Below are 14,003 nucleotides of genomic sequence, written 5' to 3'. Positions count from 1 at the left end.
GTTGACCATTGCTCCACCGCGAAGTGGCAATTCTTCCAAGGAGCGATTTTGTGTCGGCGGAGCGGAATCATCCTCGTAGATTGGGCATGCCGCCATAGCCTTTAGCGTACAAAGGTAACCGTAACCGTAGTCCGATTCCTGTTTCTCTTCTACCCACCCGTGGTATCCTTCGCGAGTGTAAGTGTGTGCGAGTGAGTGAGAGTGACGGGAAAGTTCTCTCCCGCTCCGGATAGTCCGGTTGGTTGGAGCTCGAAGAAGACAGTGGAATATCTAATTCAAAGGATCACCGGGCCCAGACAATCGCTCAGTCGTACGAGAAAAGCTCCAGCGAATGGAACAGAACGCCAAATGCTGCACCCACAGCGGACGAAGACGGCCCAGATCGTTGCTCCTTGGAGGTTTCCTGAAGATCTGGTACAGGGAGCAGCAGACAGCCAAGTGCTAAGCTAGCAGCAGGAACAGTGAGTCGGGAACTCGAGGTCTCAAAGTGTGCTAAAATAAAGGATCCTTCAGTACAGATGGAGGCACCCGTGTGTGGGATAAAAACGATGGCCTGTTTTCGGGTGGCAGCAGATCGATAGCAAAAGGTGTGTGTGAAAACCTGGATCCATACGAGGAGAAGAAAATCGGAAGGATTTAACTGTTTTCTGTTTGCTCCCGTTCGTTGTGTTCGTTGCGTTCGAGCGCCCGAGAGCAGGCTCTGAGAAGACAGGACATTGCTTGGAAATGCTGGTTTGTAGTGCGCAGGTGTCACGTTGAATCGTTCTGCACACAGTAGAAAAGCTTCCCTCTGTTGTAGTGTTCAAATTTGCGATAAAATTTCTCCAGTGGCCAGGATTTTCTTACCATTCGAGGCAGGAAGCTTTCGCTCTCCAGCGAGCGCTAGGTCCTGGGGAATAAGACCCCTGAGCGAGAGATAATCGAAGAGAGAGAGAGGGAGTATAGGACAACAGCGGCCGAGCTTTTGGAGCAACTTTTCCAAGTGTGTAGTTTTTTGTGTGTCCCACCCAAAATATTCTAGTCTGAGATAGAAATCCAGCCAGATATGGCTGTTGTTTGCAGGCGAAATGAAATTACATAAAATTTTGAACAGTTAAGCAAAACACAGAAGCTGGACTCTATGAAAAGGAAATATGTTGTGCTGCTGTTTGCCTTGACCGTCGGTTTTCCGAAAACGAAAAAGTCGTTTTATCGAGGAACACTAGCTAGTGGTGAGGTGTGAATAAAGTGGATAGTGTTTTGAATATCGGTCGCATATTTAACAAATAACTGAGAGTTTGCAAAGCGAAAACGTACAACTTTTCGAACAGATTACTGGAATCCTGTAACATAATAACGACGTGGTGTTTTTTTTTCTTCAGTTTCAATGGAGTTAACAGCAAAATCCCAAGAACAATTCGTGTATTGGAGCTTTAAGTTCAACACGGAACGTGATTTATTTCTTTTCTCATTTTTTTCCTCCTCCCTAGGATAACAGAAAATGTATTCAATAAGCTGTAGTAGCGTAGGACGATTCGAAGGTATAAATGTACTAGCAATGCGTAAATTCTCTCGGTGAAATGAACAACTTACCGAACAAATCGGGGTGACCAACCGAGCAAGAAGCAACATCAGTGCGTGGTAGAAATTAAGTTACGGAGAAGAAAAAGTAGAAGTGAAGAAAAAAAGTGCTTTAAATTAATGCGTGGAGGTTACCGAGGAGAACGGAGGAGCGACCACGAGCGAAACGGCGACAAGGGTGTAACAATTTCCAACAGCGCCCTCCTTCTTTCGGTCTTATGGGAAAATGAGACGAACCGAAAAGAGCACATAAATTAGCAACAACAACATCCAGCTTTTACCTCAATTTTCCAGCAACAAAAATTCTAGCAACAACAATAACACAATCAAGAAAAAACAGAAGCGAGAATTGAGACCATTTTTTGCGAGAGCATAAAGTAACGAACAAACCGTCGGAGCGGAGGGAACCATCTGAGGAAGAATAGGACCTCTACTCTCCGACTCCAGCAGGGGGAACCAAAATCTAGAAAATCGAAGAGGAAGCGCAGAAATCGGGAGGAAGCCGAGAAGACACAGGAAGGAATTCGGAAACGAATCAACCAGCCAACGTCAGACCATAGAACGATGTTTACCATGTCGATGGATATTGAAGTGCCGCATGTCAGAAGCCCCTCGTTAGGTGCCTTCATACTGGCACTTAACTTGGTGCTGTTTATGACGCAGTCTATAAATAGGACACCACCATACGTGCTTGCGGGGTAAGTCACACAAACACCCCCTCGCTACTCAATACTGTGAAAACTTTTTCGAATATTTTACCACTCTCAGATCTTTCTAAGCATGTTTTTCCACCAAATGTACTCGAAACATAAAAAAGCATAGCACCCAGAAATCAACCTCCGTTTCGGGGCGAATGAAAGAAAAATCTTGACTCCGCTTTACTTGGGCGTTGCTTACAGCGGCACCTAGGGTGTAAATTTATCCCTCAATTTTTCCCCACCGTTCCCAGGCTGCCCCATATGCTCCCCCACGCTCTGACTCTAGCAGCAGATCGTTTGCCAGGTTTTTGATGGACGAGATTTAGTTTTACGCTTGGCGTTCGCTCTAAACTCGTACAGCCTCATATGTATGTATTTATGCGAGGAACCATCGTCTCTCGGGATTTCTCGTCAGTTGCCAATTGCACAGTTGTGCTCTTGTGTAGCGCTCACTCTCGCAACATTTGCCACCCGTTTCTACCACCCTCAAAACAAAACGGTGGAGGCGGTGTGGAAAAAGATAATAACAAAACGACACAAGGACACGACGGATGAAGATGCCGCAGGGTTTGGAGGGGGCAGTGCGGACATTTGGTAGCTTCATCGAGCTTTTACAACGCTCGACCACTGCTGTCAGATGCTGTTACAGCGTGTGTTTAAGTTGTAATCGAAGTAGAAGATTAGGATGTGGCGACGGGAGCAATTGCCAACGATAAGTTTCAATTGCAGAAATTTTCCTAGACCGGAATTCCTATTCCGAACATAATAATTTCATATAAGTGCAACATTATATGGACTTATTATGTGTGGAAGAGGGATTCCTATCCAGGAAAATCATCAAGGGAAGCCGAGCAAATATACGATCACGTAAAATAAACATATATGTTAGAGTAGCTTATGTTCAGATGAGTTATATCTCAGAATAATTTGTGTGATTCATGTTTTTCTTTAATAAAAACTACCATAATAAGATATAATAAATCAGAAAATTTCCTAAGTATAAAATGTTGACTCGTTTTCTTTCGGAAAAATATACTTAAAATTAAAAAAAATATAAGTTTGAAGACAAATCTGTCTGAAGAAGGCCTTGCTCATATTTTCTCGTATTCATTATAAATACTCTCGTTTGCCTGCTACAACTACTGATCCATCTACAAGTTCACTCACGAATCTATACGCAAACGAAATTTTTTTTCTAATGTCAAAATTTCCAACAACTTTATAATGCTAAAATTTTTCGTGATGTGTGGAAATAATAACATTATCAAATTTTTGTCTAGGGATTTCTCAAAATTTTATATAAAGGGGCTATTCCAGAGTAGCGGTACGAATTTTGGACGTTTACGAAACGTTATCATATGTACTCGGCAAAAAATTAGAGGAGCAAGGTGAAACTCAGAAATTCTTGAAGGATTTTAAACAGGTTGTAACTTCATATCATTAGAAATTCACATCATTTTTGCTTTGATGTTTGTAAAGAATAAAAATGTCAGAAAAAAAAAGATTTGTTTTGGAACCTATGTCTTAGTTTCAACAAAATAAAAACAAAAAAAAATGTTTTTTTAGACTAAGATAATGTGCTCCCGATTGATTTACGTCACACATATCAAGTCAGAGGTTCGGGTTCCATTCTCATTCTAGCCAGTAGATTTTCTGTCATAGAAATTTCTGCCGACTTGTACTGCACAATGGTCCAGGGAACAAATTTAGGTGGAAATATTTCATCTAGAGCTCGACAATTATTATCTAGATAAAAAAAATCTATCAATAATAATATTTCGAAAATTAAAATTCAATTATTCGAAAACTTTTTTTTTATAATTATGAAATAAAAATATATGAATAGCCCAAACAATTTCCAACTAGTTACCCATACATCGGGAGATGGGCACTTTTACAGGGCAAAAGTTTTTCGAACAACAAATGTTTCATGTTTTTCTTCGAAAAATTGTTGTTAATGTTTAATTCGTAACATTTTTATGAATAAATTCTCGCGATTGTCCACAACGTTTCGCTGCTATCTGAGATGATGCTGCCAACGGCTAGTCGAGTTGGCGTGAAATTCGTCATATCCGACTTAGCGCATTTTTAAAGTTGCAGTAGGATCACCTTGATAAGGCCGTCCGAAGACAGTTCTCACGTGGAATTTGAAATACAAAAGTTAGAGCAAAACAACAATTTTCATGTTCACCTACATAGGGGTGAAAGAAGAAAAAAGCTCTGAATCTGTTATATTAAATGATAGAAAAAAACTTTGTTTCATAAAGTCGAATAAACTAACTAGGGCTACAACATGGACAACAAAATGGATTTCTGTCTGTCTGTCTGTCTGTCTGATTCTTATGGACTCGGAAACTATTGAACCGATCGACATGAAAATTGGTATGTAGGGGTTTTTGGAGCCGGGGAAGGTTTTTATGATAGTTTGAGACCCCTCCCCCCTCTCCGAAGGGATGTTGTCATACAAATGAAACACAAATTTTTACATTACTCGAGAACTAATCAAGCAAATGCAACCAAATTAGGCATCTGGAGGTTTTAGGGTGCAATCAATGATTCTATGTTGGATAGATACTCCTCTCCCCCTCTTATAGGGGGGGCCGCCATACAAATGAAACACAAATTTCTGCATAACTCGAGAATAAGCCAAGAAAACGAAACCAAATTAGGTAAATGGAGGTTTTAGGGCGCTATAAATGTTTTCACGGTGGTTAGACACTCCACCCCCATTCTAAGGGGGAGCTGTTATACGAATGAAAGACAAATTTCTGCATCACTCGAAAACTAATCAAGAAAATACCAAATTTGGTTTGCGAAGGTTTTAAGGAATACAAAACGTTCCTCTAGCAAATAGATACTCCTCTCGTCTCTCTGAGGGGTCTCCCATACAAATGAAACACAAATTTCTGCATAATTCGAGAACTAATCAAGCAAACGAAACCAAATTTGGCATGTGGAGGTTTTAGGATGCAATAAATGTTTTTACGGTGGTTCGACACCCCTCACCCCCCTCTTAGGGTGGGCTGTCATACAAATGAAAAACAAGTTTCTGCATAACTTGAAAACTAATCAAGCAAATGGAGCCAAATTTGGCATATGAAGATTTTAGGGGGCACGAAACGTTTCTATTGTGAATGGACACTTCTGCCCCTCTCTAAGGGGAGAAGAGGGGACGGGTCAGTATTTATTCTATCATATTTTCTGTATCAAACATTTATTCCATGTAACAGAGAAACATGTTATTTGCAAGTGGTTGAAAAACCTTGAACGAGGATTGTGTCTGAAAATAATCTGATATTATAATGACGTGTTTTGGTAGAAGCACTGGGAATTTTATAGTAAAAGGTAATTTTAAAGGGTACATTTTCTAATCAATGAACAGTTCTGCGATTGGACCTATGAACGTGCGGTTAGTAAAAAAACCTGAATGTGATAACGAAAAATAAATTTTTGGGCGGGACGAAGTTTGCAGGGTTAGCTAGTTCTATCTATAAAGATAAGAAAGTTAGATTTATGATTTCACTTAAAATTTTGGTCACCAAAATTCTGACAATACGAAATGTACGTTCCATCATAAGTAACCACTTTGTCGAAGACAGTTTTTGTCTAGAGAATAACGGCTTTCGAAAAAGTTGTTTTTAGCGTTTTTGAAAATTTTTTGATTATAAATTAAATTGCGCGTATTCTGCTGTTGCAGTATCGGCACCATAAACACCATTCACAATTTCAGCGGAATTTCCGCATTTATAAAAGAAAAACTGTAAAATGTACCGAATTTTCCCTTTGTTGACCTCCATTGTTAACACCCTGTAACTCACAACTGAATGGAACAAACCAAAAAAACAAAAAAAGTTTTTTTAGTGTGAAATATCAGCCTGTACTTGAAATTGTATGATCGATATTACGCGAGATATTGGTCACAAAAGCCAACCAACGAGAAAATAATGGATAACTTTTTCCCCAACCTAATATACAGCAATGGGCAAAAAGCCGGGTAATCGTTTGAACAATATTTTGTTGAAATGACATGAATGACATAACATTTTCAACCACACCCAAATTAGCGTTGACAAAGAAGATATTATCTTTGGCAAAAAAAAGGTGCTTCATTTTATGTTAAAGCGTCAAACGCACAAATGAAAGCACATTTTTAAGTATGTTAAAATGTTTGTATATATGGATCAGACCTCTCATTCTTTCAGACTGATTTTCAGGTTGGAATTGTACAAAAAAGAATCCCATGCTATACCAAGCAGGGATCGAGCCAAGGCCGGCTGGGCTGTGAAGCTGTTACGCACAACCATGCTAATCACACAACTACTGTACGAGAATATTATACCACATGCAAAAATGAAATTTATCTTACCCAGAAGAGAGCTTTTTTCTGACAGTGAAACGGAAGACATGAACAACTTTTGTTGCCTTTGATGGGTGCTTATTTGCAAAGAGTTTCTTATTTGGTCTCTTATGTTACTCTTATATTTCTTTGGCATATATATTGAGTTTGAGTTTGAGCTTGGGTAGACTGTACGCTTCGTAGATTGATCTGAACCAGCTAAATTTCACAAAGAACACCCCGAATGGCGTTTGAGAGTAACAAATCATTCTCATTGTGCAAGTTTCGGTAGGTCGAGCTTTAAATAGTTAATAACGACGCCTGCCACTTCTTCACAGTCACCAGGGGAAGGGAAAGAAGGAATGTTTGTATGATATTCGTCGCCAGAAGGCCAGAAGGGATGCCTCTATAGCGTGGTTCCCTAGGGATTATCAAGGAAAGAATAGTTGTTAGTGGAGGGAGATAAGATTCAGGATTCACTGTGATGAGTGATGTGATTAGGAGTTCACCCATCACTTTCTTTGCATAATAACTATGGATAACAGCTATTACAATGATCCTTCTTAGGGGCTTTGGACCCTCTGCTCTGATTCTCAATAGTTTCAGGTTTTTTTTTCAGACATCCTAGTATAGAGATACGTCGTTCGCAGGTGGAGTATTTCTTTGGCATATATGTTATACACAAACTCGCTTGAGTAAATGCTGTACCCTGACACTCTTAAGTTTATTTCATGTAATGTATGAGGATGTCAAACAATGTGCTTAATATTTATTTTGGTTGCACTTTTGGCCAAAATTTCTGCAGTTAATTTCAGTTTTAAATCGAATCGCTCTTGTTGACACAATACTTGAGTGATGAAAACTTAGATTTCTTTTGCGAAACCCTCTGATATTGTACTAGTTTTACAAACATTCCATACATAAGCTATCGAATTAAATTCAAGTCAAACGTATTCAACATTCGTATTGAAATATTAGGAACAATCAGAATTTTGTTTCACTCCAAAATCCATCCATATTGCGTTCTATTTGTTTTTCTTCTCCGTTTGTATGCTACATCTATCAAAAATATAGTCATGTGAAATTACAAAGGCATACATAGATATTTGTAACAATTATTCGGACATGTTGTAATTACTTTTTTTGCAACGCTACTCTTGTAAAATATACGATTAATACAAGTATCATAAGCATCATAAGTTGCCATAACTACAGAATAATCTGAATTCTACAGATTTCCTAGACTTTATCAAACCAAGAGTCTGTAGTTACAGATGTTTTTTTTTGTGTCACACAGAATTTACAGATTTCTCAAAATGACGTTCCATAATTAGTTTTGCGCCACGTCTATTTCATTCTGCTCAACCAGCTACATCACCTGTTTATTCATAGAATCGTTTGTTTGAACGAGTGTCACCTCTTTTCGACATTTAGTTGTTCATAGAGATCAATTTTACGTGGGAAAATATGAAAAACAACTGCATCATTTATATCGGTTGTCGCAGAATAAATATAACAGTTTGATTTTTCCTTCGAAAGTAAACCCAAACTAGCGTTGTCAGAGAGCATTTCATTTTCGACAGAAAACATGCCATTTCATGCCTTGAAGCGTCAAATAGGCAAATAATGTCATCTGTCCCCCAACGCTTTAAAATATTTGTATGTATGGAAGCAGACATCTTTTTCTTTTTTCTTGTTTCATCTTTTTGGGATTGCACCCCAAAAATAGTCCAAACGACAACAACGGGATCGAACCAAGACCGGCAAGGACACAAGACTGTTTTACACGACCACGTTATCCACATGGCTAATGATGCTTCGGTAGTTGTTCAGAAAATGCGTGATAATATTGCACTTGATTATCTAATGAAGTTGGAAAGTTTTTTTCTAAGAGTAAAAAAGGAGCGCATGAGCAATATCTATCTCGGCCTGGGCCGTGCATGTGGCAAAGTATGCGGAAAGCTGATTTGTCTTTTGTTACGCTCGCTCGTATCAGTCTTTGCTGCTGTAAAAAATACTAAAACAAAAATATTTTCTTAGATCAAGAGCACAAATTTTATTATGGCAACCCTTGTCAAGAGCCCGTTCGATGACGATGGAAGTGAACAATAACAACATCGATAACCCACGAAAACATCTATAACTAATGTCACGTTTACATTAGGGAGATCTATAGCTAAAGATGGATTTATTCACGCGAAAATAGATTTAAACGGGTGAGAATATATATGATACACTTCTTCGAGGTATATATAACCACTATGAATAGAATAAATTCGGGCATTTGTAAACGCTGGTGAATTTCTCACTGGTGAGAAATCACTAAAGTTGAATGCAGTTCTTCTTCAAGTGAATAAATTCACCGAAAATATGAATATATTCATTATATAAGTTCGCGCTAGTGTATACGCTCGATGCAATTTCTATAAATCTCATCACATTTCTTCACATGAATATATCACTAGTCTAAACCCACCGTAACAAATAATACGGTCCGTTATGATTCGTTTCTAAAACGGCAAATTTTCGTTACGGCGCGGATTGAGATGTAGTGAACCTGCTAGTTTACGCTTCATATACCGAGGTTTATTCTTGCTCAACGTATCGGTTTGGTCATCGTCGGTATTATCTATTCGAAAGAAAAATGTTTCACATTCGATAAAAATGATGCCTATTTTTTTACTTCGTCCTTAGGGTCTATATTTTATGGTTGTGGTCATAGTCATGGTCATGGTCTGAAAGATTGTCTTTTTTTTTAAATCTATATATATATATATATATATATATATATATATATATATATATATATATATATATATATATATATATATATAAATGGAGTGATGTCTGTCTGTCTGTCTGATTCTTATAGACTCGGAAACTACTGAACCGATCGACATGAAAATTGGTATGTAGGGGTTTTTGGGGCCGGGGAAGGTTTTCGTGATATTTTGAGACCCCTCCCCCCTCTCTAAGGGGGGGCTGCCATACAAATGAAACACAAATTTCTGCATTACTCGGAAATTAACCAATCAAACGAAACCAAAGTTGGCATGTGAAAGTTTTAGGGTGCAATAAGGGGCTGCCGTACAAATGAAACACAAATTTTTGCATTACCCGAGAATTAATCAAGCAAATTAAACCAAATTAGGCATATGGAAACTTTAGGGTGCAATGAATGTTTCTATGGTGGTTAGATACCCCTCCCCCCTCTCTTAGGGGTGACTGCCATACAAATAAAACACAAATTTCTGCATTACTCGAGAATTAATCAAGTAAATGGGCGGGACGAAGTTTGCCGGGTTAGCTAGTAAATAAATAAATAAATACATAAATATTTATATTACAACAGTTTAAAAATCTAGAGTCTGTCTGGTTTCAACGCCTCGATACCAATGCGAAACAAAAAAAAGTATACATTCTGCTAACATAAGTTTTAGATATTTAATCTATTAGGTATCATTATTTCTATTCGACAATTTCATGACAAAAAGATCTGCTTTCAAAAAAATGCCCAGATTTTGCTCAAATCTTGTATAATTTTTTTATTTCATGTTTTTTTTTTCAATTCTGATTTTTCACACAAAATATCAAAACTTCAGATACACTTTTATTTTTGTTCCTGGGATATTTCTTTAACAAATGTTACGGTGGGTTTAGATTAGGGATATATTCATGTGAAGAAATGTGATGAGATTTAAATAAATCGCATCAACCGTTTACACTAGCGCGAGCTTATATTATGAACATATTCATATTTTCGGTGAATTTATTCACCTGAAGTAGAACTGCTTCCATCTTTAGTGTTTTCTTTACCAGTGAGAAATTCATCAGCGTTTACCTATGCCTGAATTTATTCTATTCATAGTAGTCATATATGCCTCGAAGAAGTATATGATATATATTCTCACCCGTTTACATCTATTTTCGCGTCAACAACTCCATCTATAGCTATAGATTTCCCTAATGTAAACCCGCCATTAGATATCATGTTTCAGTCAAAAAAAAAATCATTCGTCTCCATAATGACAGTTTCTATATATTGAATCAATGGAAACGCACGGACTTTTAAAAATTAAATATAAGGCTGTCAAAAAAGTCCTGCGGTTTGTTTTTTTGACGTAGAACTACGTCTTTCATTTCTATACTGGGGTGTAAGTTCAAACTTTCGAAAACGAAAGCGTTACGCCGGAGACCGAGATTTTGAGCGTTAATAGCTCCTAAACAACTGAACGAAATGGTATGATAAACACTTCATTCGAAAGATAAAATGTCTACGCGTTATATGATTGTTACTTTTTGATCCAAAAATGTGTTTCAGTAACCCTAAAATTGCTTTCAAAACAGGCTATTGAAATCACACCAATCGGTATATAAGCGAGTGCCGCTCGGAAATACACTCAGTTATAATTGCGCAACGATTGAGGTACGATCGCTGAAATGGATGGATGTTTCCCTAACACAGACTTCAAAACCATGTAGCCAGAGGAAATCGGCATTGCAATATTGCTGGAATCGATCGTCGTTATTGGGAAGTTGGAATTGTTGGGAAGGGGGTCTTATTTTCGCTGTGTAATTCCGAGAAGGAATCCATTTCTTCTCAATCGTTAATAATCCTGATCCGGATCAACGATGATTCTAATTGTCGGGGTTCGGGGAGTGAGTACTATTTGCGAGGAGGAATCGATTCCTTTGAACGTTAATAATTCTTTTCCGGCTAAACGGAATGGTATGATAATCACTTTATTCGAAAGATGAAACTTTAAGATTCATATGCTTGTTACTTATTGATTGCTAAGTCAACGTTAGTTCTACGTCCACCTTGCGGTTCTATTAAAGATATAACCAACTTCTAGTTTTTGAATTTTCATTTGTTCATAAAATTAGTTTACTGTTTTAAGTCAAATATGCGCCGTTTTGTTCGATGACTTGTTCCCAACGAGATGCCAACTTCATAATATCCCTGTTATAGAAGCTCGCTTCCTTACTGCGAAGTGCGAATGTGAAAATTGGCTATCCGACTTTTTTGACAGCCTAATATATAAGGTAGGGTGGCAGCGAAAATTGTCATGTCAAATTTCAAAAACCGACCATGTATATTTTGTTTATTGGCCCAAACAAATGACCTGTGCAAAGTTTCTGCTCAATCGGACATGATTTAGGGATGCCTAACTGCGCTCAAAGTTTTGATTTTTAGATTCTCGAAAATCTTCCAAGGGGGAAGTAAAGGAATTATGGAAAATCGAAACTTTGTTTTTCGATGTCAAATTACTTAAAAATGCATGAAACTTCGAGATCTGTCCCAGCAGGTCGATTTTCGGCCAAGAATTTTTTTTTCTATATGATACCAGATCTCGACGTTTTATGCATTTTTAAGTCATTTGCACAGAAAAAAAAATCGATTATCCAAATTTCCTTTACTCCCCCCTTGAAAGATTTTCCAGAGTCAAAAAATCTAAATTTTGAGCACTTTGAGGCACCCCTAAATCATGTCCGATTGAGATGAAATTTTGCACAGGTCATTTTTTTGGGCCAATACACAAATTGTATATGGTCGTTTTTTTTTAAATTCGATGGAAACATTTTTTCCATACATCCATTGCCACCCTAATATGGTCGGTGTTAAGTAAGTCCCCTCTTACTTAGCAAAATTTAAAATTTCGAGTTATTGATTGCATTTGGTTAACCGTTTGAATATGGGGGAGCGCGATAGCGCTCCTCATGTTGTATGCGAAAAGTGCGGGGAGCGCAAAAGCGCTCTTCTTGTTCTATGTTATTATTTTTGACTTAGCACCTCTTAACGTAGGATTTCGTCTTTCGGGGACATTTTTTGAAGAGGACTTCACGCGCTTTGTGTAGCAAACCATAATTTTGAATGAAATTGCATAATTTTTTTTTTATTATTTTAAAAAAAATATTTATGTATAGATAGGGGAGTTTGAGTTAGTAAATTTTATCTCTGACAAGATCGTGACTGCATTATGTAGCTGAGTTTGTAAGAAAAACGAATTTAAAAAAAAGTCATGAATGCAGGACTTCTCTCCAGACAGCTCGAAAATCTATATCTAATCATATTCAAACATTTATCGATACTATTTCATGTTCGAAAAGCTGCTAGCTTTTTGCACCAGCTGCGATTCTAAGGAATCATTTCATTCCGACAATGTAGGTAGGAAAAATGGTAGACGATACCTCGCAATTTAGCTAATTATAATCAAACCATAACCCACAGATTAGCAACGAAATTTATGCAATTTTCCGCGATGACCGCCGTAATCTAAAATTGTGTAAACATTATGAATTCGAAGGGGAGTGAGTTGAAGGTTCGTAGTTCGTTTGCGTTAACAGTGCTTGCTTGCACCCTAGGGTGGTGGGATCCTTCAAACAAGCTTATTCGTATCCATAAACGCCCCACACACCTTCATGCTGTGACCGTCACATGGCAGTTGCGTGTGCATGCGTTCATCGCAGCACGAGTGGAATACAATCCTCGTGGGAAGGAGGAGCTTGACCAGGCTAAGGTTTTGGTCGTTTGAGGGGTAACAAAAGAAAAAAAAAGCCAATGGTTACAGAAAAACCCACAAGCAGCGGCAGCACACGGTGTCCCGGGGCGAAATATGATACATTTCTTGCCGCAGTGCCGCTGCGTTGCGCGGATGTGGAGCAGAGTGGTTATTTCCACTATGGGTACGCGATTTGCGATCAATTAGGTGTCCATGTTGATGTTGATGGTTTACCGGGTGCCGTGTGCTACCGAATGCGAAATCTATTTCCTCGGCATGCCCCCAGCCGTCTAGGACAACTTTGTACATATCCAACGTTCGGTAAACCACTCGTGCGAAGGCTAATGATTTCAACGGCACCGGACTGGGGCTCATTCGGCACATGGCTAGCGGCTGTCAGGAGAGGTTTCGCTTTTTGAATATTCGAGGTTATGACTAAGTGTGTGTGTGGGTGTGTTTTCATGGAAATATTATATGAACTCGCGCTAAAACGATCAACTGCCGATGAGTATCATGGGAATGTCGGAAACGGTGTCGTTCGCGGAAAAAAATGGATGAAACTAATCGATTATGGTTTGGGTGGAACAGGATTAGCACATGTGAATTACGCGATGTGGTCGTGCCCAGCGATAGTTCGTGTATAGCATATGTGGAGCGCAATCTGGCGGGTATGATGATACCACAAGCAAAAGGTCACGTGTCAGGTTGGTTCGACAGCATAATGTTGTTTGCCGACAGCGTTCTTTTAAAATAGTTTGGCGAAATATTTTCGTGTAAAATCCATCTGAGCACCAAAGTACGCTGAAAAGAATGGTGTCGAATGCATATCCCTTATCCCAAAACATTCCCTTTCAGTCGTTGGAATGTGTGCCCAAGTCTCTGAATTTTCTATTGAAAACTATCAGA

The 14,003-nt window shown here is 38.4% G+C and overlaps 1 protein-coding gene across 12 annotated transcripts in view; it reads left to right on the top strand.

Moving 5' to 3' along the window:
- Positions 1-294: 294 nt before the first annotated feature.
- Positions 295-14,003, top strand: part of LOC129767924 (gamma-aminobutyric acid receptor subunit beta) — a 182,912-nt gene continuing 169,203 nt past the window's right edge. For 4 of the 12 annotated variants that reach the window (XM_055769204.1, XM_055769214.1, XM_055769206.1 and 1 more), the window contains exons 1-2: positions 295-587; positions 1,470-2,258. In XM_055769204.1, the coding sequence (XP_055625179.1) occupies positions 2,125-2,258 (134 nt within the window). In that variant the 5' untranslated portion in view covers positions 295-587; positions 1,470-2,124. Of the gene's footprint in view, positions 588-712; positions 733-1,011; positions 1,217-1,305; positions 1,325-1,469; positions 2,259-14,003 lie in introns of those variants that run through there. The other 8 variants (XR_008741596.1, XM_055769203.1, XM_055769210.1 and 5 more) reach the window with 7 other exon arrangements.

The sequence above is a fragment of the Toxorhynchites rutilus genome, chromosome 2 (genome assembly GCF_029784135.1).
Source record: "Toxorhynchites rutilus septentrionalis strain SRP chromosome 2, ASM2978413v1, whole genome shotgun sequence".
In the NCBI taxonomy this organism is placed as follows: Eukaryota; Metazoa; Arthropoda; class Insecta; order Diptera; family Culicidae; genus Toxorhynchites; species Toxorhynchites rutilus.
Note: the sequence above shows the minus strand (reverse complement) of the source record. Positions and strands in the feature narration are given on the sequence as shown.